The sequence below is a fragment of the Aphelocoma coerulescens genome, chromosome 2 (assembly GCF_041296385.1).
Source record: "Aphelocoma coerulescens isolate FSJ_1873_10779 chromosome 2, UR_Acoe_1.0, whole genome shotgun sequence".
Classification (NCBI taxonomy): domain Eukaryota; kingdom Metazoa; phylum Chordata; class Aves; order Passeriformes; family Corvidae; genus Aphelocoma; species Aphelocoma coerulescens.
Window position 1 is genome coordinate 68,349,503 of NC_091015.1, and position 24,344 is coordinate 68,373,846.

General features: G+C 41.4%; 1 protein-coding gene across 1 annotated transcript; it reads left to right on the forward strand.

Annotated features, from left to right (window-relative positions):
* Window positions 1–232: 232 nt before the first annotated feature.
* IGFBP3 (insulin like growth factor binding protein 3) lies at window positions 233–17,933 on the forward strand. Its single transcript, XM_069007902.1, has 4 exons — window positions 233–1,225; window positions 5,424–5,650; window positions 8,234–8,353; window positions 15,227–17,933. Exons 1-4 carry the CDS (start codon window positions 841–843, stop codon window positions 15,350–15,352), a joined length of 858 nt encoding a protein of 285 aa, XP_068864003.1. The 5' UTR covers window positions 233–840; the 3' UTR covers window positions 15,353–17,933.
* The last annotated feature ends 6,411 nt before the right edge of the window (window positions 17,934–24,344 follow it).

Consider the following 24,344-nt stretch of genomic DNA (forward strand, 5'->3'; position numbering starts at 1 on the left):
ACACCACTCACGGCTGATTTCTAAGAAGTACCCAAAAACCCCCGGCATCGCCGCGGCCCCCGCCTACTACCACCGCACCGCACCGCACCGCCCTCACAGCCCTGCGTGACCGAGCCCTGGATCCGGCGAGGGCCGGCACTCCCTGCCGCGCCGCGCGTTATTCAGGGCGCGGGGCGGGCCGGCGACCGCGGCACTATATAGGGCGGACGGACAGCGCGGGAGACAGCTGGGTGTGGAGTGGCGGAGCAGGCGAGAGCGGCTGCCAGGCGGCACGGGGAATAAAATGAAGGAAACCTCGCTTTTTCTTTCACCCCATCTCTATTTTTCCCTTCTCGGTACTTTCTCCTTCTTTTCTGAAACGTTTTTGGACTAAGTTTTCTTCAGGCCGTCTGGGCTTGGCTTTTTTTTTCTTTTAACTTTTGCAAAGAGGTTTTGTTTTTTTTTTTTCTGAGTGTTGTGTGTGGCAAAAAAAGAAAAAAGTTACTGTCGAGCCAAGTAATTCAGGCGCTCTGCAGGGAGGAGAAGGAGAGAAGAGAAAGAAAAAGGTTGCCTTTGTTGCTAGCGGGCTTTTGCTGCCTTGATGTGACTGCGGGCAAGCGACTGCAGAGGGCCGGAGCGCGAGTGCCGGCAGCGCGGCTCCCCGCCTCCTCGCGCCGCAGGCTTGCGAGCGGCTGGCGGCTCCGCTCCCCGCAGCCCCCTCGGAGGCGGCTCGGGCTGCGCCGCTACGCTCGACACCCTCCGCCCGCGGCGGCGTGTGAGCGCCCGCGCGGAGCTCTGCCCGTCCTGCGCCCGGCCGGGGTGCGCGGGGGCGGCTCCTGGCGGCCCCCTCCGCCGGTTGCTATGGTGCCGCGGCCCGGCGTACTGTGGGCAGTGGCGGCGGCGGCACTGGCGCTGCTGGTCCGGCGGGCGGCGGCGGTGCTGGCGGGGCCGGTGGTCCGCTGCGAGCCTTGCGACTCGCGGGCGCTGCAGCAGTGCAAGCCCCTGCAGCCTGACTGCGCCGAACGGGTGCGGGAGCCGGGCTGCGGCTGCTGCCTCACCTGCGCCCTGCGCCTCGGGCAGCCCTGCGGCATCTACACGGAGCGCTGCGGCGCGGGGCTCAGTTGCCAGCCGCGGCGGCAAGAGGCGCGGCCGCTGCAGGCGCTGCTCGAGGGCCGCGGGCTCTGCACCAACGCTACGGCGGGCGGCAAACTGCGGGCCTTCCTGCTGCCGGGACCGCATGCTGCAGGTAAGGGGCTGCGACCGGGGTGGGAGGCGAAGGGGTGGCTTTCCTGCTCGCCGCTCTCCCTCTTCGCTGCTTTCTTGTTGGTTTTTTTTGGTTTTGTTTTTGGTTGTTTGTTTGTTTTTCGTGTCGCTTTCTTTTGTTTTAAGTTACAAAGGGAGCAGCACGAGCGGGGAGGCGTGGGCTTGCTCGCGGCAGAGCTCTGTCTCCGGAAACGGCCCTCGCTCTCTGTCCGCCTGCTGCCGGCCCGTGGGCGGGGGGCTCTGCTGGCAGCCACGTAGCCGAGCCTGGGATCGTTTTGAAAGAGGTGTGCTTTGGCCTAGGGAAAGGACAATTTACCTCTTCCACCTTATTTATGTATATACTGATTTTCTTCAACCCGTGCTGAGAAGTAGCTCCTCGCAAAAGAGGCAGAGTTGCTTTTTTTTAAAAAAAAAAAAAAAAAGAGAGAGACGGGGGGAGGGATTGCATGTGACTTCTGCGGGTGCATGGGACTGCTAGACTACAGAGCCTGGATGGAGACAGAGAGAGAGGGTGAAATCTTCGCCGTTTGTCCCCGGTGTGCCTGGAAAGAGAGTGAGCAAAAAACTTGAGAGAGTGGGCTCTAACTCCTGCATAGCAGCGTGGGTAAGTCAGGGGAGTCTAAACACAGAGAGGAAAAGAAAGAAAAGAGCTAAAAAAGAAAACAAAAAAACCCCACCAAACAAATAAACCCCCAAACAAACAAAACACAATTTAAATTTAAATGTCCCCTTGGCCTGGAAAGGTGGTTGTTCAGAACAAAGCGTTGCACAACAGTGTTTAAGAGGACGGGTTTTTTTTTTGTCTGCACTGCAAGTAAATCTTCGGTCAAACGAAGATTTCCTGTGCCTCTTGCATGTCTTTTAAGTGAGATGTTCACAGAACGGGTTTTGTTTGAAAAGGAAGGGATGGTTGGAAAAAGTTCTGTTAGCATGCGCATTTTGAAACTTAGGGAAAGTTGGGATTCAGATCGAGAGAGCACAGTCCCTCTATGCAAGCATTTAATTAAACTGTTTGCTAACCAACAGCAAGTATGTTAACATTTATTTAATAGAAAAGTGTGTCAAAAGGCTTTCCACTGTTTGCATTTTTAAAAAGCCAGAAGATTTTCTGCTAGATTGTGGGAGCTCTTTGAGTAGCCATTCCTTAGCAGAGAAAGTGGCACCAGTGCTCCAGTTAACTGCCTGTTAGAAGAATAGGAGATGCCTTATAATAATTATTTATGTGCTGCTTCCAAGCTGTGACAATTTGAATGAGAGTTTGAGGTTTACTGAAGTTTTTAATCTCTTTGGAACATTGAGCAGCTTCCTTCATTACATGAGCTTGGTTCATCGTATTCATCCTTGGAGTAACACTGGAAATGAGGCATCTCCTCAGTAGTTAGGCATTGGTGGTGTTTAATCTAGGGGTAGTGCTTTCAACAGTGACTGTTAGAGAGGAGAAAGGGAAAGACAGTTGTACTTAGCTGAAAATCTTTCCATTTTCATCTGAATTCTTATTTCTGCATTCTTGGCTGAGAAAGGACTCTAATTTTGAAATAAGTACGAACTTTTGATTCCTAAAAAAATGCATAGTAGGACCCTTACAGTTCACATTCAAGGAGTGAAGGTTGCAAACCTGGTGTGCAAGAAAGAAGTACCCAGAACCTACATGACACATAGTGCCCACCTCCTCATGAGGACCGCTTCACTTCCAGCTCTAAAGCCAACAGTCAGTGGTATACACCCTCTCCGGGCAGGATCACATCATCTCCTTTACACACAGCTACGTCCTGCATCATGTGCTATGCTGTTGGTCATTCCTGGTTCACAGAAATTGCTAGAAGCTGGTATAGGGTAGAGTATGTTACAGTAGCATTGTAACAGAAACTGTAGTAGGCCACTGACTTTCCAGTTGTTTTTATTGAGCACAAAAGTGTTAAATAGTAGTGTGCATTTGCAACCCGTTTAATCTCTTTAAAAAAGAGAGAATGGGTAACTCTCATGGCAGTTCTGCTTCTCTTATGAGGATGTAAAGCTAGTGTGGCACCAAGTTTTGTGAAACTGAGTTAGTCAAATATGCTTTACAGTTTAAAATGTGGCAATATGACCATTTTAATCTGAAGTGTAAGAAGTGCTATTGAACTATGATGGCCTATCTAAACTGAAATGACCAGATGACCAGACATTGTCATGGATACTCAATGCATGTTGAGATATTTTCTACTTATTTTTTGGTAGAAGAGAAAAACTAATGAACTGGACTGATTGCAGAAAACCTAGATTCAGGTTTATAACATTTTAGTGACTCATTTCTTGCAAATTTCATTGAGAGTGGGGGGGAAAAATACTACTGTTTCAAAACAGGACATTAAACTACCAGAAATATGTTCAAATACCACTGAGAATCTGAGTTAAACCCACAAAAGCCAGGAAATTTGGACTTAGGACTTAAACTGCCTTAATCCATTTGCACTGTGATTTGGATTTTCCTGGTCAATTAAGTCCATTGCCAGCTGTGGCTGCACTAAAACCACCAGTACCAAAATGTTAACTTAGAACCCTCTTCCTCTTATGTTCCTTTCCCCATTCCTGTGTATTGGCAGTGCCACTGTACTCCCTTGTGTTGAAATATTTAGCATCAATGAACTATGTGAACATGGACTTCTAGCACTGAATTTCTCAGCTTTTGTGATTTTTTTTTAGTGAGTCACCAAGTATAATTTTAGCATTGGATGTTATCATTGTGCACTCCCAGTAGGATTTCCTTAAAAAAAAAAAAAAAAAAAAGAAAGAAAAAAAAAAAAGAAAAAAAAGAAAAAAGAAGGTGGTCAGCAGCTAAGACAACAACTAGTGGGGCTTAGCTGATACTTAGCTGTTAGGAATACCTTAACTGGAAAAATTCCCTGGAGGAAATGCATGTAGTTACAGTTGCACTGCAGGAGTCTCCTATCAGAGAGAAATGCAGCATAGACAAATACCTTAGAAGGTACAGGAACACTGAACTTATGGAGTATGTTAGAAAAATCTACTTCCCCTGACTTTTTTTAGATGGTAGTTTAAAGAGAAAATATTTTTGAAGCTCAAGCTGAAAACAGTGTTTTCCTTGGAACCATTACAGAATGAATGGCGTTTTTTGACCATTAACTTTAAAATGTGTTTTGTACACCAATAAACGTTTTTCATTTTAATAGCAGAGAAATGAAAGCGTGCTGTTCTTTTTCTTTCCTGTTCTGTGTGTTGAATAAAGGAAAAAAAAAAAGAAATGGCTAATTAGAACCAGGAAACTCAGCGGGCTAGAGTTGATAGTATTAATGTCTCTTAAAAAAAAAAAAAAAATTACGAAATTACGGCCCTGGGACAGGCAGAGCCACACCGCAGCCCCTAAGTGCCCAAAGCCGACCGCGTTTATCAGGGGTTGATGAAGTCAGCAGTGGCGGAGGGCAGGGATCCGCGCCCCGGCGCCGGTGGGGCTGCGGCGGGCTCCGCTCCTGCGGTGGAGGCCTGCACCCTGCCGCCGGCGGGCGGCACTGCAGCGGGCAGCCAGGGGCGAGTGGCCGGCGCGGCCGTGCTTCCCGGGGCAGTGGCCGTGGCTCGTTTCCACGTCCTGGGTACAGCCTGCACAGGCGGTGCAGCTGCGCACTTTGCGAGGCCGCGCTGAGCATAGGAATGCTTCAAAACATCGCTTGGCAACAAAGGTGCTGACACGTGTGGAATGCTACATTGTTCTATATTGGTATTTTGTAAAAAGGAAAATTAAACACATACACTAATCTAGTGGCTTGTTGATTGAGGGGCGACTTCATTGTGGTCTACAGCTTCCTTATAAGAGGAAGCAGAAGGGCAGGAGCTGATATCTTCTTGCTTGTGACCAGTGATAGGATCTGAGGGAATGGCATGAAGCTGCATCAGGGGAGGTAGAAGTTAGATATTGAGAAAAGGTTCTTCACTCAGAGGGTGGGTGGGCTCCTCAGGAAAGTGGTTGCAGCAGCAAGACTGACAGCATTGAAGAAGTGTTTGGACAATACTGTCAGTCACATGGTTTGATTCTTGGTGCTGTCCTGTGCAGGTCCAGGAGTTGGACTTGATGAGCCTCGTGGGTTTCTTCCAACTCAGGATATTCTATGATTCTATGTTTCTATGCCCTTGCAGACACAGCTGGCAGCCAAGTAACATTGTTTCTTCTGCATTTGTTCTTTTTGAAGGAAATTTCAGTGATTCAGAAGAAGACAGGAGTACCAGCAGCATAGAAAATCAGGCCATTCCAAATTCTCACAGGGTGCCAGATTCCAAATTGCAACCACCACACATCAAAATAGATATAATCAGGAAAGTGCAAGCCAAAGATACACAACGCTATAAAGTGGAATATGATTCGCAGAGTACAGATACATTGAATTTCTCTTCTGAATCCAAACAAGAGACTGAATATGTAAGTATTTTTGTAAATAGGCAGGCATTTGCCAGCATGTGAATGTGTGTGTGTATATATATATATATATGCTTGTTGTGCATATGACAAGATAAATAATTATAGTAAATAGCTAATGAGTGGTAATTGTTGCAGCCTTTTAGGGCATTCTGGCAGTTTAACTGGTAGATCTATTGATTCTGCAAATGCAGACGCAATCAGCAGACCAAGAAGATTGTGTTCAGGAAACACAGGACTAACATAATGATGTTTACATCAATACAAGCATGACTTTCACTGAAGTTTCTTAGAGGTCAAAAACTCCTGTGCCCCCCTGTAATTGTCACACTCTTGTGTGAGTGGACTTGGGGCAGGTTTAATAGTGTCATCATTAAACTTGGTTGCAAACAGTGTAATTGAGTTGCAATAATGGAAAAGAGATGTTTCACATTGTGTATAGTGGCACTGTGTTCATACACTTCCTGGTGCAAATCAAGGGAGATAAATTTAGGCTGAGCTGAGAGTTAGGATCTTGACTAGTCAGTCACTGTATGACATGCTGAGCACCGCCTGCACTTGCAGTTGCTGTTTGGTGCTACTGCCTAAGTGCAAAGTCTCATGGTCACATGAGCTGCCGTTGCTTCCTAGTGACTGTGCCCAGTGAATTTGCAGGGCAGTCAGAGTGTGGTGAATCTGAGGGCAAGAATAATTCTCTTCCTGGACATCCAGCTGATAACCTGTGCCTGAGGCCAGATTGCCTGAAAAATACATCTGTATATACTTTGGCGTTTCACCAAAACAGGCATGGTAAAAGCAGATATGGATTCTCATCTTCAAAAGAAGGTTTTGAAACTTGTATGAGGTGAAAACCTCTGCCTGAAGAGAGCATGCCTTCCAAGAGAAACTTCATTTTTAGTTTGTCACTGATGCCCAGCCATCTGGTAATATCACCTCAGTATCTGCCTTCCAGTGTGTCCTCCTCCCAAAAATGTGAAGTAAATGTGCCAACAATAAAAGAATGAAGGTTGGTCACTCTGAGGAAATAGATTCTTAATTAGGAGGAGTAGTGATAGTTGGGTCCATGAGCAAATGTATACCAGTTTACCAAGGCTGCTGGTGTCTTTAAAAACCTGAAGTAAGTCCATCAGGGACAGGTGCCTTGGTCAGCAAATGCTCTTCTAGCTGTGTCTGCATGTTAGCTTTTGACACTGGCCTGGCTGAATTTGGAAGCTTGCTTCAAAATAAAAATTTTTAAAAAGCTGTTGATCTTTGTGTAGGCCTAATTTGGGAGCAAATCTCTGAATCTCTGTCACTTGCATTCTGTGTGTTTGAGCAGTAAGAGAAGCCATCTAAAGCCTGTGTTTAGAGCTTGTGAGGTCAATACAGAAAGAAAACTTGAAGGCAACAAGGAAGGTCTTTACTGACCAAAAAACTCCGTTTTAATCTCCAGTAGTACTATGGAGATTGTATGCTTTCAGACACTCAAATAAAAGGTATCTTACATGAGCAAACTATTAATATTACCACTTGAAAGTATACATGTCATTACTTCACTAATTAGAACCAGCATCAAATGAGTCTTTGTGTCAATTCAACAACTTAAATATTTTTAAACCATGAAACCATGCAAAGAAATTTTTTCATGGCTTTGCTAAAGAAGTGGGCTGGTGGACCAAGTCAGTGATCTACCGAGACAGGAGTGTAGCTAAGCACAGAATTTGTAGGCTGTGACTCTTGAATCCTGATCCCCCTGCTGACTGCCTTCTTGGCCTCTGGCAAAATGTGAACTCCTCTGCTGTTGATTTTCTGACTGCAAAGTGAGGCTCATAATGCTTTACTCCCTACCCTGAAGGGCTGCTGTGAGATACAATTAGTTGGTGTTTGAGACATGCTTATAACAGCTTCTGGAAGCTGTTTTTGGCTCATTGTCCTAGAGCTAATCCTCACTACATTGTTGTTAGCCTTTTGCAGATGAAGAAACTGAGGAAAAAAGTGACATACTTATCTAATGAGACTGTTGTGTGCAACTGATCTGCTGTATGACTGCATCTATTTGATTCAATTGAAATTGGGAATTGTTGTCCAAAATTGAGGAATTTTATATATACATTATGCCAAACCACTTGTTTTCAATTGAATAAATTTCATTTAATCTTTCAAATCCAGCAGAATCACAAAAATCAAATGTCACTGGGGAAGGCCTATCTAGTAGTGTATTTCCAGTGGCCTACTTTCTTCTTTTCTCACTTGGTGCAAGGCTGGCTTTTCCAAACTTAAGTTATGTTATATGTGACTGATTTACATACTGGTTAAGCCTTTCCAAACGTATATGTGACTGTGATTTCAACTGGAAATGCCAATATGTGCCTCAGCATAGCATAGGGCCGTCAAGGCTTAGAAATCAGTTTATGTTGAATAGATCAGAAAATCAGATTTTTTTTTGCGAATGGTCTGCCCTTTGACATGTTCAGCCATCTCTTAGTTTTAATGAATTTGTTTGGGTTTGTGCTTTCTTGCCCTTTAAAGATTTATTAACTCTTGAGTGAAAGATGGAATTTGGGAGTGAAGTTTCATCTGTGTTTTCTAAAATATGCTTGTTAACAGGGTCCATGTCGTAGAGAAATGGAAGACACTTTAAACCACCTAAAGATCCTGAATGTCTTGAGTCCCAGAGGCTTTCATATTCCAAATTGTGACAAGAAGGGATTCTACAAGAAAAAGCAAGTAAGTACAGAGTTTTGGTCATTTCAATGAATGCATTTCACCTTTTCTGCATCTTTGTTGAAGGATCTTGCCAACAAGGTGCATTATATATCATTTTGCAGAGGAACTAGTTTATTTCCAGTTTTAGAACCTGATCCGATAGTGCTGAAGCTCATCAAATGGGGATAGTATTTTTATTTTCTGTTGATCATGGCAACAGATTCATTTGAGAAACTTCATACCTAGTCACACATGGGTTGACTGGTGTCCTAGAAACTAATGCCCTTTGGTTTAAAAAAAGCAGTGCCTCTACAATAACCCACAGAGCTAAAGTTGCAGTCACCATATGACTGCAATAGATCAATGCTTTGAATTGTAAATAGCTGCTTGAGAGTTCCTAGAAGAACTATACCGGATCATATTACAAAAAGCAACTTGAGAAAGGTATGTATCTGTCCTTTATGTGCTACACAGATTGCTTCCAAAATCCAAGTCATGTTATCGTGAAAGTGATACTTTCAGTAGGTACTCTGCAGCAAGGATGGCTTCTCAGCCCTTTCTGGTTCTGGGGTTGTGACCTTTCTTGACAAATGCCAACCAAAACTGCAGGTATTTATGCTTTAGTTGTGTTGGATTGAGCTACAGCTGCATTCTCCATTCAATGCTGCCACTGAAGCTCGTTCACAACTTGGGGAAGGGCAAGTTGTGCCAGGTTCTTTGTTTAGTGCACACATCCCATCTAATTTCAGTGTTTAGTTAGTGGCCTGCCTACAAATATATATTTCTTAGTATAATTCAAAAATTTCCTGAATTCAAAGGTTTCTTTAAGACTTTTCTCAAGGACAGATTTTCTTTGTGGACCATCATGTCTTTCCCTTTGTGTTTACACAAATCAGCCTCTCTGTCTCTGGTAACTGAAGGAGTGGTTGACTCTCTCTTGATAGCTAATGCAGTTCATTGGTTGAAAGTGAGAGGCCAATCTCTGACCAGGCAACCTTATTTTAGGAATGGTATCTCCATTTTTTGGCTTCCAGCTTTCTTAGAAACAGTCTTTCCCTTTCTAGTATTCCCTTGAGCTCTGCAATAAGCTGTCAGTGTCAGGTGAGGCATTTGTAACAGGGGTGAGATTTCCAGCCTTCCTTTTTGCCATCAGTCCAACACTGACAGTGCTGCTTGACCTTTGGTACGTGCTGCTGAGCTTATCTATGCTTCCCAGCTTTTCCTGAGCAGGTGGTGGCAACTCCCAAGCAGGGGAAGTTTCTTTTTGTTGCCTGGAGCTTTGAGAAGCCAGTGTCAGCCATGTTGTGCTGTGTGTAAACTAGCAAAGAGCAATGCTCACATCTCAATCTGCTTGTTTTCAGAAAATGCATTGGACTGCTATGCAGAGTGAGGCTAGGACTGTGTTTTGTGCCTGTGCCATGAAAGTATTTTCTTAGCTGCTCTATAACAGCACATCAAGGCACTCAAGTGTGCTGTAGCCCTTTTCCTTCTCTATATATTATAGAAGACTGCAGATTGGTATTTAATTTGTTGAGTAGATCTTCCTTTCATCTCTCTTCAGACTCTGAGTTTTTGCATTGTCTGCAAAAATGTGGTGGTTTGCAAGTAATCTCTGGCATTGTGTGTAGTAAATCAGATCTGCAGTAAGATGTATTAAAGCAGCTTACTTGAAAGGAGGTCTGCACTTTAAAGTGCAGTCGTAGTTCTATCACCGAGGCAAAAAAAAAGGAAGTACAAAGGCAAAAAAATAAGAAAGATAATAATCTTACCTAGCCTTTGTTCCTAGAAGCTGATTTACAAGAATAAGGTGTTGGTACAAAACAAATACGCACTTTTGTCCTCTGTGTATTGTCTGTGCTGCCTGGAGACTTTTAAAACTTCTTTAGGAAAGGTTCCGGCCCTATGTGCAATAGCCCATCCGGTCAGCATGCATAGAGAATGAAGGGACACTTTCATACCTAGCCAGCCTTGTCAAGCACTGTGCCCATTTACACAGGTCCGGTAACTTCTATGGTAGTTTGAGATGACTAACGGTCTTGCAGGCAATGCCCACAAATGGAGCCCACATGACTAAACATTCTACATGAAATTCACTTGGGTTGCTGATTCTGTAGATGAACCTTGATCAACCCTGGGAACAAGACCTCAGAGATGGGATTTACAAGAGGCAGCTTCCTTCTCTCACCAACAAAATACAAACGAAAAATGATAGTTGCCCTCATAGAATTAACTCCTAGGAAAAAGACATCAGTTTGAGAAGTGAGTGAGTCCTGTCCAGATCAAATGAGCTGTCAGCAAGGAATTGTGACAATTGTGTTTGTTGGGTTTTCTTTTTGAAGAATCAACATGTAGGTCTGGTATTTTAGATACTGTGATGACATGGATGTCTAATCTCATTAACAGAATGCTATGCTGTTTTATTAAGTCCCTTCAGGCCATTATCAGCCATGTTCAATTTGTAATTAAATTATATTCTATTGTCACAAAATTCAGAGTAATAGGCTGTGAATTAGACAGTAAATCCATTAAAAAATGAATGCAAGCTAGGCATCTTGAATTCTGGAAACAGTTGCCAAAACCACTGTCTAGGATGAGACTGTATTAGGTTTGGGATGGTAAGAATCTGATAAATTATGATCACCCTGGCACCATTAAAACTCATTCAGGAGGCACTCATATTCTGCCTTCCTGGTCATCTGCTTTTCCTGTCCAGTTGAAAGCACTTATTTTTCATGACATTTGTGGATACCTAGAAACTGACTTTTCAGGAACAACCATGGAGAAAAAATTGCCTATGTGGAGCACTTCCAAGAACATAAATTTATCTGTTAGGCTATAACATGAAAAATATTTCACACCTTGTGTTTATATATAAACTTTAAAATCAGACCTATTAAAATTTATAATTCTTTGTCTTAATAAATCACACATGTAAGGTTGTACTATTCAACTGTGATATATAAGTATATTTATGCATAATTAGTTGATACAGGCACATTCCTACCTCAAACATGGGAAAAAAGGTTTTGATGAAATTAGAATTATTATATGGGGCAATTACTAGAATTGCCCCTTGTTTGTATACTGGAGCCAGATACTCACCTAAATGTGAGCTGGCATCGTTCCACTGAAAACACAGCTGCACTTGCCAGGAGCCAAAATGGCCTGAGGTATATGTTGTCTGCAGTCTGTTCCTGAACACCATGGTTGTAGCTCCATGGAGCCCTCTGGACTGATCAGGAATTCAGTGGGATACCATATGCTTTGCTGTGCCCCACAAATGCCTCTGCGGCATTTCTTTGTGGAAGGGAGAGGGGCAGGTGGCATGGAAGCTGGCAGCTGGTGTTTCTATCAGAAGTTATTACTGTTTCCACCGCTTGAGCAGTTTTCCAACTTTTTAAACTTAGGAAGTCATACAGAATAGCTGGGCAGAGCCTAGAAATGTATGTGGAATACAAAATTCATAAGAGCAGATATTTAGATATATATGGTTTTCCATGTGACCTGTCTACCACTTCTGTAGGGAATGCATGCTGGCTGTTTCAGGATAAAAGCATTGCTTTTCGATCAGAAGTGCTTTGCGATTGACAGTATGGCTGAGTGGGTGAAAAAAATCACAGTTTGGAAAAGATAAGTTGTTTTCTCATAGAGTGTAATTTTTCAGCTGTAGAATGGTCTAAGGATGTTGCTTTTAAAATGGATTGTCCAGAAGAAGTAAAAAATATATACTACTAGTAGAAAAGGTGTTTCTGCAGATTAACTTCATGTGAAAATTGGTTGTGCAACTGTTAAAAGCAACCAAACCCTCCAACAACATGAGAACTTTAATTGATCATTTGTTTTGAGAGTGATGCAAGCCTATGAATCAGCGAGAGTTGTGTAACATACTTCATATAGTACTTCTAAAAGGGGAGGCTATGTTACTATTAATAGCAGAAATGTAGTTTCATTGCCAAAGCACCAGGCTGGCAGCCAGAAACCCTATGCTCTTTGCGCTCTGTCTGTGCCTACTTTGTTGGGAAAAACAACTCTAGAAGTGCTGCCTCAGTTTCCTTTTTTGTAAAATTAAATTGTGCGAAGGCTGTTGTTTATTAATTCCTCTGTTTTGAGCATGAAGGATTTAAGTCATTAAATGTTTATAATACCTAAGCTAGAGTCCAGTCCATTCACCGCCAAAGTTGATGAAAAATTTCCCTTGACATCAGTGGACATTGAGCTGTCATCCATGGAAATCCTGGAGAATACATGTAAATTCTAGTCAGGCTTTTGAGACAATAAATATAAGTTGTAGGATTTATGTTTAAAGATTTAGTAAAGATAAAAACTGAAGTGTGGGTAATCATTTAGTTTAGTGAATTATTAATGTAGCTGTTCTCTCAGTAGGTTTGAACTTCTTCACCCTCTTCTAAAAGTAAGGGGTTATGTACATTAAGCTGGATCTTGTCATCCTGCTGCTGTCCATTTTCATAAGGCTAATGCAGAAGGACTGCAGATTTGTAGAAGAGAAAACATTGCATTATTTCTGCATTGGGCTGTTTATTCAATAATGTATCAGAAGGGTGGATTATTTTGCAGTTATGCTGAATAACATTACTTAATTTTCTGTAAAATAAAATAAACAAGATGAAGACTTGTTTGAAAAATTTTTATCTAATGTGTGACCTTGTCCTGGGGTGACGTTATGAAGCCGCTTTATTCCTTAACCGTCCGCTCAATGCCCAAGGACGCTGTGCCTTTAAGATGGACCTGGGGACGGGCCCAGAGCCACGGACCAAGGGGCCAGATGAACCGTTCGGCCCAAGGGCTCGGGAGGGAGTGCGCCGGGAGCGCTGTGCTGCTTTTTGGTTTCCTTTGTGTTCGAGCTAGCTGGGAAAAGGTTCTGTTGGGTTTTTTTTCTTGTTCTTTTTTCCTTTTCTTTCCCCTTGCCTCACTGCCTCCCTTCCCTCCTCGCCGGTCCGGGGAGCCTGCGGGTGGCCCCACCGGGCCTGTGGGGTGGCCCCGGCTGGTCCGAGCCCGTGTGTCTGTTCCCTCTCTGGGAATTTGTTGTATTTTGAGGGTTTTTTTAAATCCTGTTCTACCCTGTTTTGTTTGTGTGTTAATAAACAGTTTGGTTTCTTTTTCCCACTTTCACTTCTTGTGACCCGTTTGTCTCATTGATGGAGGAAAAGGGGAGGCCTTTTTCCCTTCGGAGGAGACACTTATTCTGGAGTGTTTCCTCCTGAAGTTTTGTCTCAAAAACAAAATTATGATGGGATTATTTTGCAGTTATGCTGAATAACATTACTTAATTTACTGTAAAATAAAATAAACGAGATGAAGACTTGTTTGAAAAATTTTTATCTAATGTGTGACCTGCTTCCATCTCTCTTTCACAAGGTCTTAGTGAAGACTGTCTACCCTACTCCATGCTGCCCCAAATTAGTTGGCTCCTGGGCCAGTGTGCCAGTGCAGGCTGTCCCAGAGTGGTCTGTATTCCCAGTTCTGTCCAAAATAGCACCTGAGATACTAAACTAGACATGGAAAGGATGAGTCACATTGAGCAGCATGTGGAGCCCAACACTTGCTTCATGTTCCTTGTGTACCTGCGCATGGAAAAGATACTTATATGAACCACTGCCACAGCCTCCTGAGACATGGGGCCATGCCTATGAGACTCTGGAGAACAAGAAGTTGAGGGGTAATGGAGAAGTTTACCCGATTGTACCAGCCTGAACCTCTGAAAAACTTGAATTACTCTGAATGTGATCTCAGAGGCAGTACTTGCTCTGCTTGAATGATAGACTTGACAGTGTTGAGGGCCATAAGTAGCACCTGTCTAGCCAATCTTCCTTCATATTGGTAATGCAACAGGTGAAACCTCAGGAAACTGGGTATACTTGTGTCACTGCCTCTTTTGTCAATATGTCCCAAGTAAACAGCCACCTTTGTTTTGCATTTGAAGCAAATCCTGTGTCAGCAAATCTCAAAATATGAGCTGATTGGGAGGCTGTGAATTGACAGTAAGGCTGACCATTGCAAACCTAGTGAGATTCTGGAGATGTCTTTTGAGTGGGTTAAAACCTTGAGAAGTCACAGAGGTTCATGGTATGCAACTGTGTCCAGTTGCATACTGAATGCAGCCTGCAGCATGTTACCTCCTTTAGTCTACTTTTTGCTATTCTTGGTTCCTTGGGAGGAGCCTTACTTACTAACATATTTACTGCGTTACTGCTTCTGAAGAGGTTCAGTGTTATTGCCTGTGATAGTTTCAGGTTGGTCAGCATTGTTGACGAATTCCAGCAGTTAACTTAAAGATAATATGTTATAGACCAGTAGATACACTAACTTTTTTATAGGAAAATACATGTAAAGAAAAAACATGTAAAGTTCTAGTCCACTTAGCAGTTTTTTCAATGATAACTACACTACAGAAGGATTATGTATCTGTTAATAAATGTCAGCTACACTGTTGAATTTCCTTCAGTAAACAGATGCAAACCAAGTGTATTTATTGCTGCAATGGTCATCTTTGCCAGACCTGTGCTTTAGTGTAGAACATATCTGCTAAATTTTTTTTCTAAAGATGGGTCCCAGTCACTAGCCCATACTGTTATGTTGTATTCAAAGGGGGCAGGTGTGCTGCCAAATATAATAGGGAACACTTCATAAGCCTATTTTCTGGTAGTTCTCAGTGCGGTTTTATTACAGAGTAGTTAGACCCAGAGAGATTGATTGGGAGAGGAGGTAAGTTTTTATTGAAATACTTTGTAGTGGTAACAAATACTCTGTTAGATTCTGTCAGATATGGTCAGGATATTGAAGTGCAGCTATCAAATGAGCAGGAATCCCTGCTGTCTAACACTACAGGTGCAGAAAATGAAAATCATGCTAACTGGGTCTTTTATTCTGTTTCAGTGTCGCCCATCCAAAGGCCGAAAAAGAGGTTATTGCTGGTGCGTGGATAAATATGGACAGCCACTTCCTGGGTATGATGGGAAGGGAAAAGGAGATGTCCACTGCTATAACTTGGAAAGCAAATGAGGTCTGGATGCCAGCTCTTCTGGCATCTGTGCATGGCCACTGGACCTCACAGAGACCTTGGAGGGGCTGGGCAAACGCTGTGGACTGCACTGTGCGTGGAGTAACAAGCTCTGCCTCCTGCAGCAGATGGGGAGTTGCAGCCCCTGTGGATGCTGCTGCAGCTGCACCCTGCCGCTGACACACATTGAGCTTCCTATGGGATGTGTAAGGAGCTCTGAATTCCCATGTAAACCTGCACTATTGATATCCAGAGAGAGAAAAACAAAAGGCACTTCAGAATGGATTCAGGGAGTATCCACTGACTTTTTATGGTCAGAATGACCTGTGACCAATTTGATCCCAAAAGATACTGGGTTTTTTATTTTAAAGAATTTATAGATGTTAAGCTTGTAAAAATATTAAAAAGAAAAACAAATCCAAACAAATCCACAATGATTTAAAGGTAAAGCTTTTTTAACAGGTCTGATGGGAAACTTGTCTTCACGGGTAAAAAGTTTTATAAAAATCTCAAAGAACTTTTTAAAGAAATGTATTTCTAAAATAAAGACATAGCTATTTTTTTCTGTAAAATATATTATGAATATTCTGCTAGTCTGTATTTAATATAATTGTTTTTTAATAAACCTTATTTAAATGTAACATGTGAATACCAAATATTACACAGTAATTCTAGTATATACATCTGTATGCAAAGAGAAAGTAAGGGTATGGAATGATTTACAAATATATATAAGTCTGTATGCATACACACTGACCTGTTCTAGGTAAGAGAAATTAATTTGGGACGCAAAGGAAGTGTTTCCAGAAGGGATTGAGTTTTGTTATTCGATATAACTACAAATACCAAGATAATATTTTTTTAAATTGTTTTATCGATAATTGTAGTGTACCCATCACTGAATTATGCCACTGGAAAGGGTAACAGTCGCACTGAAGCTCTTGGTAAAGCTTTCTTCTGTCTATCCTTTGCTTCAGTTCATGCAGCAGGGCTTACATTTCCTCCATTTACTGCTCACACTAATACAGAATATTCATGGGCAAAAAATTGCCATTACATTACTACCCTTTGTATTTGCTTATTTATTTTGAAAAGATGTATCTGTTCTGTGTTGTCTTGATGCATTCTACTAAAGCACATACTCTGTGTGAGGAACTCCTTTTGAAAACAGTGTTGACAAGATGGGGGGATTGTGGACCCTGGGTGTTGAGACCCACATGTTTCATTTATTCTACACAAAATTGTTTCTTGCTTTGACTATGGTAGAAGTCATTTGCCTGCATCTAAGCATATAATAAGAGCCATTGGGTTAAAATAGTTAAACTCACTGTCTGCCACGGTGTTATATGGTCTTTTTAATTGGAAGAGAAGTGATTTGGTTTTGTTGTGGTATGTGATGCTTTCACATAAGGAAGGCTTTGGCAACTTTTTTTTTTTTTGAGGCTGATTGTTTAATGTACTTTGTGAAAAGTTCTGTATGACAATGAGATCTGGATAAGGAAAGGTGGCCTGTGAAATGTATAATCTCTCTGGAAAATAATGCCGTATTTTGTATATGTATTTATTTATATATTTTATATAAATATTTTATATATTTATATAAATATATATATTCTTATATGTGTCACTATAAATATTTGATGTCACTGTAGAAAAAAGAAGCCATCAACACTGTAATTTCTTGTTGGGTTGGGAACTCCATGAAGACTAAGGACAGTAGGCTTTCAGCCAGGGGTTGATGGAGGAGAGACTGTGGTGCTGAGAAGCCTGTTCCTCTCCTACTGCATGAATTACAACCATCCTTGTTCTTGCCAGCAATGGCAAATATCGAGAAACTCTGGCATGGAAAGATTTGGATATGCAGCTTGCCAGGATTGAGGCAGCCCATCACCGTAAATCAGATGTTTAAAGCCTTACCCTGAAATGCATTAGCTGAACAGCACTATGTGTATTCTGCACATCTTTCCAATTTCTGTCTAATGAAATGAGTTCATATCATCATTAAAACTGAAATTTTATAATCTCACAGTAAGAAAAAAGTTGTACTTGAATTGATGCTTATTCCAGGCTAATACAGATTCCCTGACACATGGTTACAGAAAGCTTTGTGAGGTGAAGGTTTATTGCAATATTTTTATTGCTAAAGCAAATCTAATGCCTGCAAAGATTTGTTGGCAAAATATTAAATGCTGGGCTGGTTTTTTTTTTGTTTTTTTTTTTGAGTTGTAAACTAGCTATTTTCAAATAATTTCACAGAGAGAATGTTATATATACACACCAATATTTGGGCACATATTCATAGTTAGGAAAATAAGGTTTGGATTCATTAAAGTGAGTTATTATTTTGCCTCCTTTTTTTTTTTTTTTTATTAACAATCTGGGGAGTGTTCTGAAAACAAAAATCAGTTTCTTGCCAAAACTGATAGATAGCTGCTTTGCAAGACACATTTTGCAAGAATATAAGATGTTTTAACAGCCTGTGACAGGCTTTATGATTTGGGTATTTTGTCAAGTATTTAAACTTTTTAATGTTTTTTTCTACCATTAAAAACAAATAAATCTAGAAGAAGCTGACTAGTAGAAGTCCTTAAGTCACATATTTTATAAAAAAACCCCAAAACCCGTACATCTCAAGGAGCTAAACCTGAGTCAAGCATGCACTCTGTTACATGAATATTTAAGAAATGGCATTCCGCTCCTTTATTAGTACTAATGGTATTTAGTAATGTAACAGAGAAAACATACAGTCATAAGGGGAAAAAAAAAGATCTGTGTGTAAGTCAGTTTCGTTATTTTGCTTCCAACAGACATCATTAAAACAGAAATCATGTTTAAAAATAGCCCCCATAAATAAAGTCTCACCTGTAATTTAAAGCTTCATCTTTTTCAGAAGTTGCCTGTTAAATATTTTTTACAAGCACAGTTGCTTGCACTAGTATTGGATACTTGCCATTAATCTCATGTCCCTGTCAGTTGACATTGGTATGAAATGCAAAATAATATTATTATCCCTCTTCAAAAATATAACTTTAAAATGAAAGAATCAGTGATGGCTTTTTCTTTTTTTTTTCTTTTTTATTTTTTTAGCATTCCTATTTCTGTGAAGACAGAAGTCCAATTCAATAGACAAAAGTACTTGTCATTCAAACATTTTTCTCCTGCCTAAGGGAGCCAGACTGCAATTCAAACAAATATATGTTTGTGGTCTGCACCAAAGCAGCAGAATGTGGGCAGCATGAAGCAAATGTATGGGTCAGTATCAGTTAAGAGGAAGGTGAGTTCTCTCCAGGTACAGGTTAGAAATAATTCCTGCTAAGAGCTGCAGTGAGTGGAGAACTTTGGGTTTGGTGACAGAAATGAAACCAATGCATTAGAAAATCCCTTATGTCTTGGTGCTTTCACTGTCTTCAGCTCAAGTGGTGTATTTTATTAAGTTAACATCTGCAGCTGTTTTCTAGTTTTTAATAAGCTCTTTCAAGAAACTAAGGTAGTCTGAGTTAATATTAAGAAGCCTCAGAAAAAATTTTGTAACTGATAATATTATTTACACCTCAAATATTAGCATGGCAAGGCACTACAAAAGATCACAATATGTATTGCAAAACTTGCTGATTTCTTCTTGAGCATATTTTGTCTCTAGATGGTACATGAGTACCATATGTAACCCAGATGAATGTTGTAAGTATTTATTTTAACAAGGGTGGTAAATAGCTGCATAAATCCCTATGCAGAATACAAGTTGACCAGATTACAAGTTAAAGCTGCCTGCAGGCAGCTCTATTTTCATACAAACTCTGAGAAAGTTCCCTTTTTTAATAGATATACTGTGCTATAGTTTTTGGAGCTCAGAATGTCCTTTTCCACCTTTTTGACACGCCCTCCTTTCAGGGCATAGTATTAGCTATTTGTGCACAAGGGAAGGATACTTCACTGAGTACCAAAACCATGGAATTAATTTTTAGTACAGTCTGAACTTTTTATGACTAAATTCCATAGAAACCCTACACAGCATAATTCCTTACTGAACTGAGCTCTGAAGTTAAGTATTGGTTTTTCAAACTCTTTAGGAATTGTGTATCTCTAGTCACTCTAAAACTGTGTAAGCAAGGATGGCTTCACAGAGATTTCACGTATTAGCAATAGGAATTTTATTTAAAAGATGAAAAGTACTGAGCAATTTTCCTGGATGCCGAAGCATATTAGTATACAAAATGAAATGTTTACATAGGTAGCTCTTTTCTATGTGGTCCTCCTGTGCCTTTAGAAATCCTTCACTTCTATTAATTTCTAACAAAAAAATATGCTTGCTTCCACATTAGAAAGGACTCCTTTTTCTTTCCCAACTCCCACTTTTTTTTTCTTTTTTTCTGAGAGATCCAAAAATAGGATCCAAAAAGGATATCAGAGTATTCCAAGGACAAGATTTCTGTGATCGGTATCAGTAATGGCTTCATCAGCAAGCATGCTAAATAGGTTCAAGGCTTTTAGAAGAGAAGTCTTCTGGTATGTCCAGTGGACCTGAGTATCTTCTAACTAGAACATATTTAGGCATTTGGTTTTGGAGTCTCCATCCTTGGAGATACTCAAAAGCCATCTGGACACAATCCCAGGCAACCATTCCCTGGTGGCCCTGCTTGAGCAGAGCAGGGTGGACCAGGTCATCCCCAGAGATCCCTTCCAACCCCAAGCATCCTTTGAGCCTATGAGCCTATCAAGATGTAGCAGTTTGGTGTCCGAAGTTCCAGCACGTGAGATTGTCTACATTATGCAATGAATTGATTGAGAAGATGTTACAACTTTTTTTCCCCAAAAGAAAATTTTCTGGTAAAATGCCAGGTAGTACAAATTTGTTGTTCCCCAGAAGAAGCTTTAGTTTTAAAACTCTGCATTTTATTTACTTCTTCCAGTTCAAATTTTGGAGAGGTAGAAGTATATATACTAGCCTTAGAGAAAATCCCATTGAAAGAAACTTTCCTTTTGCTTTTACCCTGTACATATGTTAAAAAATGTAAATGACTTCAAGGCAGAATGTTGCTGCACAAAAAAAATGGAGACGAGGTATTAGCAAAAGCAGAGGGTAATGCTGCAAATCTCAGTTTAACCTTACAGAATGTGTGTCCTGCTGGTGTATGCATCCTGGCTTTTGACTTCTGCTGACCTATCCAAATTCCTAAAGAGTATTTCTCCATGAAGGCTAATTTCACCCCACTACTCCCTCCATGAGCTGGGATGGAAAGAACGGCAGCAAAATTATCCTTGCAGAGGGAAGCTGAGGTTTCATCCAGGAAAATCACCTAACCTGAAAAACTCAAAAGAAAATGTCATTGAGAAGGACTGCTTCCCACAGCCATTTGTGGTAATTCCTTCCAAAAGTGGAGTAGTGAAGGGACTTGCTTACAAGAGCCAGGTTGAGAGTGCATTTCCGTCACTCCCTGCAACTGGAGAGCAGAGGCTGTTTTTGCCTGCTTGTGCCATATAGAGAATATTCAAGGTGAAACTTGTTTCCTGTGTCTGCTATGTGTCATATAACTTGCACTCAGTAAAAAAAACCTAACAGACTGAGCTTGGAAAGTTGATTATTGTTTTATCACAGGGGTGCTGCATGCAACCTTCAGCCCCCAGATCCTGCCATACATTTCTACACTGCTATTACCAAGCAACCAGTAACACGTTGCTGATCTTTGTCTGTTCCCTTGCTGGGGCTAAATGGTAAGGGCTCAGCTGCCAAAGCAGCAATAAGCAGAAACCATAAGCAAAGAAAAAATATGAAAGAAGATGATGATGTAGCCATTATTTGCTCTAGGCCTCCACAGACATCCCACACTAAGATGCTTTTCCAAAGAACTTCAGCATCTCCACATCAGTCTGGTGAACTACAAAGCACTGTCAGTGAGAGAGAGAAAAAATCACCTGTCACCATTCACATAATTATGCAACTAAAAGCCTCAGTATAGCCACAAATAGGCTTTTTGTTAGCTTAACAGCTGTTGGAGGAGACTGAGAACAAGAGGAAGACTGCCTATGCTGTGTTCAGCATAGCATAACTGCAGCACAAAAACTCCACTAGAAGAGCTGTGTCTGCTCATCAGGCACTCTCCCTGATGGGAAATGTGGCTGGTAAGAAAGCACCGAGGAGGTAAGCATGTGCCCAATGCTGCATTCCTTTGTGTGCCCTTGTCTCTGCTGGGCTGCCCATGCTGCCACTCAGACTTGATAATACAAGAGGGAGTCTGAAAAGATGAGCAGAAACTTTTTCAAAATAAAACAGCCATGATCTGGAATAGACTAAGTTTAAATTTATTAATTTCACCTTACTGCAACATCCACGAGCACCCTTACTCCCACATCTCTCTCATGGGATGCTTCCCCTCTTCCTGAACCCTCACAGTAGTTTCCTTGCAGATGTACTTTACACTCTGGGGGAGGATGTCAGTCAAGGGAGGAGGAAAAGTAGGAAGATAAAGCCTTCACTGGCAGAGCTCTTTTCATTATTCAGAGTGCAAGTGCTGGTATGTCTGGGCTCCTGCTCCACTGCTGTTTTTGGTACTTACTGGTAATACAGAACGAAGGGGCTGTATTCCTAACAGATCACCTTCTTCTTTGTCCCCTCCCACCTTTGACCTAAGAATTACTAGGTAATATAGGGTGGTATGTCAGTAAGAGAAGCCTTCCACTTGCACCAACTCTGCTACTGTTACTCAATATATACCACCTACCCAAATCTCAAAGAGTCAAATAAACACAATTAAATGTTTATTAAGATGCTCATACCCCACTTTCCTGTGTAGTCTGGATACCTGCCCAATTCTCAATGCAATGTACAGCGACAATTGGTCCATAAATGTGAAATGTGTTTTCAAACAGAAAACATGAGACCTGTTTTCAGTGCAGCCTGGGGAGACTGTTTAGGATAGTGGTTTATCAGTGGAGTGACAGCCGAGAAAAAGTCGACCAACTTCAAAAGTTTTGTCTAAAGATACACATACGACTTGACCACTCAATTTGCAGCATGATCGCAGAGTCTAGCTTGGAGTGAGTCACTTGGATCTTTTTTTTTAAAGGCATTTGTTCTTTATTATTTTAGTGTATTTTAAAAAAATATTATTATTATTATTATTATTATTATTATTATTATTATCATGATGGGTTGAGCAGGGGTTAGATATTGGTGTTGTTCTGCAATAGCAAAGCAATGATGTGTGTAGAAAAATAACATAATTCTGAAAAGTCAGTGCTGCTCGACTACTGGCAAAGCACAAACATCTTTACTTCTGACTTTGCAGCAAAAAACCTGCTCTGTATTAGCATTTTGTTAGGGTTTCCTTGTAATATCTAGAGCTGTGGGAACTGAGTGCTTTCCAGAAATGCAGTAAATCCTGTGATGAGTCTTTGCCATGTGCCATTCTTTTTCATCCCACTTTTCTTCTCCCTGAGGAAAGAAAGCTATATATGATGCATTTTCTGTTTACCTTTTAATTTTTTTCTGTGTTTAAGACTCACATTAACAAGTGCAAGATCAAAGGAATATGTTTGTAAAGTAAAAGGCTAAATTTTTATGTGCTTAATATCTAATTGCATTTTGGACTGGGTCTGAAGGAAGTTGTTCCCTAAGTTTTGCTTTTCCAAAGCATGTGTTCTTATGGTAGAGAAGTGACAGAAATGCTGACGAGCTTTCAGTGTTGGGGTTGGCTGCCCTTCACCACCATTTTTTTTACTCCTTTCTCTCCCCTCACTTTCTGCCTGCTCTAGCTGACACAAATGTGTCTCTGCTGTACACCAAAGCAATGAGCAGAACTGACTCAGTATGAGCAGAGCCCCATACCAGGTGATTTTTGGTTATCTTGGACAGCTTTAGGGGAAATGGTAGGTAGAAAATGAAGTGTAGAGGACAGTGACCTCATTTCGGTGCTATGAGCATTTTTGCAGCTGGCTGTAGGCCATGGGCAGGAGGAGGCATGTCTGGAAGAAACCCTGCTGCAGCAAACCTGACAAGGTTTTGGCAGGAAGAAGCACAAACTGGGTAGGTAGGGGTCTGAGATGACATGAACCAAACATTACAGATGCTCATCTAAGACCTTCCCACCAACTAACTTCTTTTTAGGTAGAGTAGGAGGAATGCAAGTGAGTATGAAGGGAGGGAAATAACAAGGATCAGTACATCCCCTTTAAACATCCAGCTACATGCTAGGTGACCTGAGCTACTAAGAGTATCCTGTGGCACCTTCCTTGTTTGCCCACTCATTCCCGCCAGGCTTGGCTTGCCAGCACAGGAGGAACCATTGCAGCAGGCACACAGTGAAGCCAGGACTGCCAGCTGAGACATGCCCAAAAAAAAAAAAAAAAAAGCAAAACCAAAATCCTCCACAAACAGAAAAAATAAAACAAAGGAAAACTGCAGACCTTTAATTTTTCACCCTGATGTTTGAGGTTGATATAAGAATTAGGACAAAGGATGATGTGTGTCACCTATGGCGTAAATGTAGTCCAAGATTCTGGCAGCATTTTCATAGGGGAGATAAAATTTGCCTGCTTTGCCTCCTTGCATTAGTTGTAATCCCAGTATATGGAAGAGTCTGGTCCAATTCAGACAGCTCATCCCAGAGCAGCTCAGCAGATGTCTGTCCTGGTGAGTCCTGGCAAGATGTCACAGGAGGCCAGATTGCAGATAAAGAGGCACCTCTCCCCTGCAACTTTCAGTGGGATGTAAGGGGCTAAACCCTTCTAAGAAATTGGCCTGTCATGCCTGAATGTTGTGCAAAGTAACTTCTGCTTCTGGTACTTAACAATTAGAGGAAAGAGTGTCTCCTAAATCCCTGTACCTACTGAAAATCCCAATTTCTTACAGCAAGGATGGGTACCTTCCACCCTGCAAAACATCGGAAGTAGCTGTCCACTGGATTGCTATTCTGCAAATAGACTATTATTAATGCTATGAATGTTTCCCCTATATATAATTATCCCAACAAAAAGAATCAATTTCTTCTCTTTAGAGAT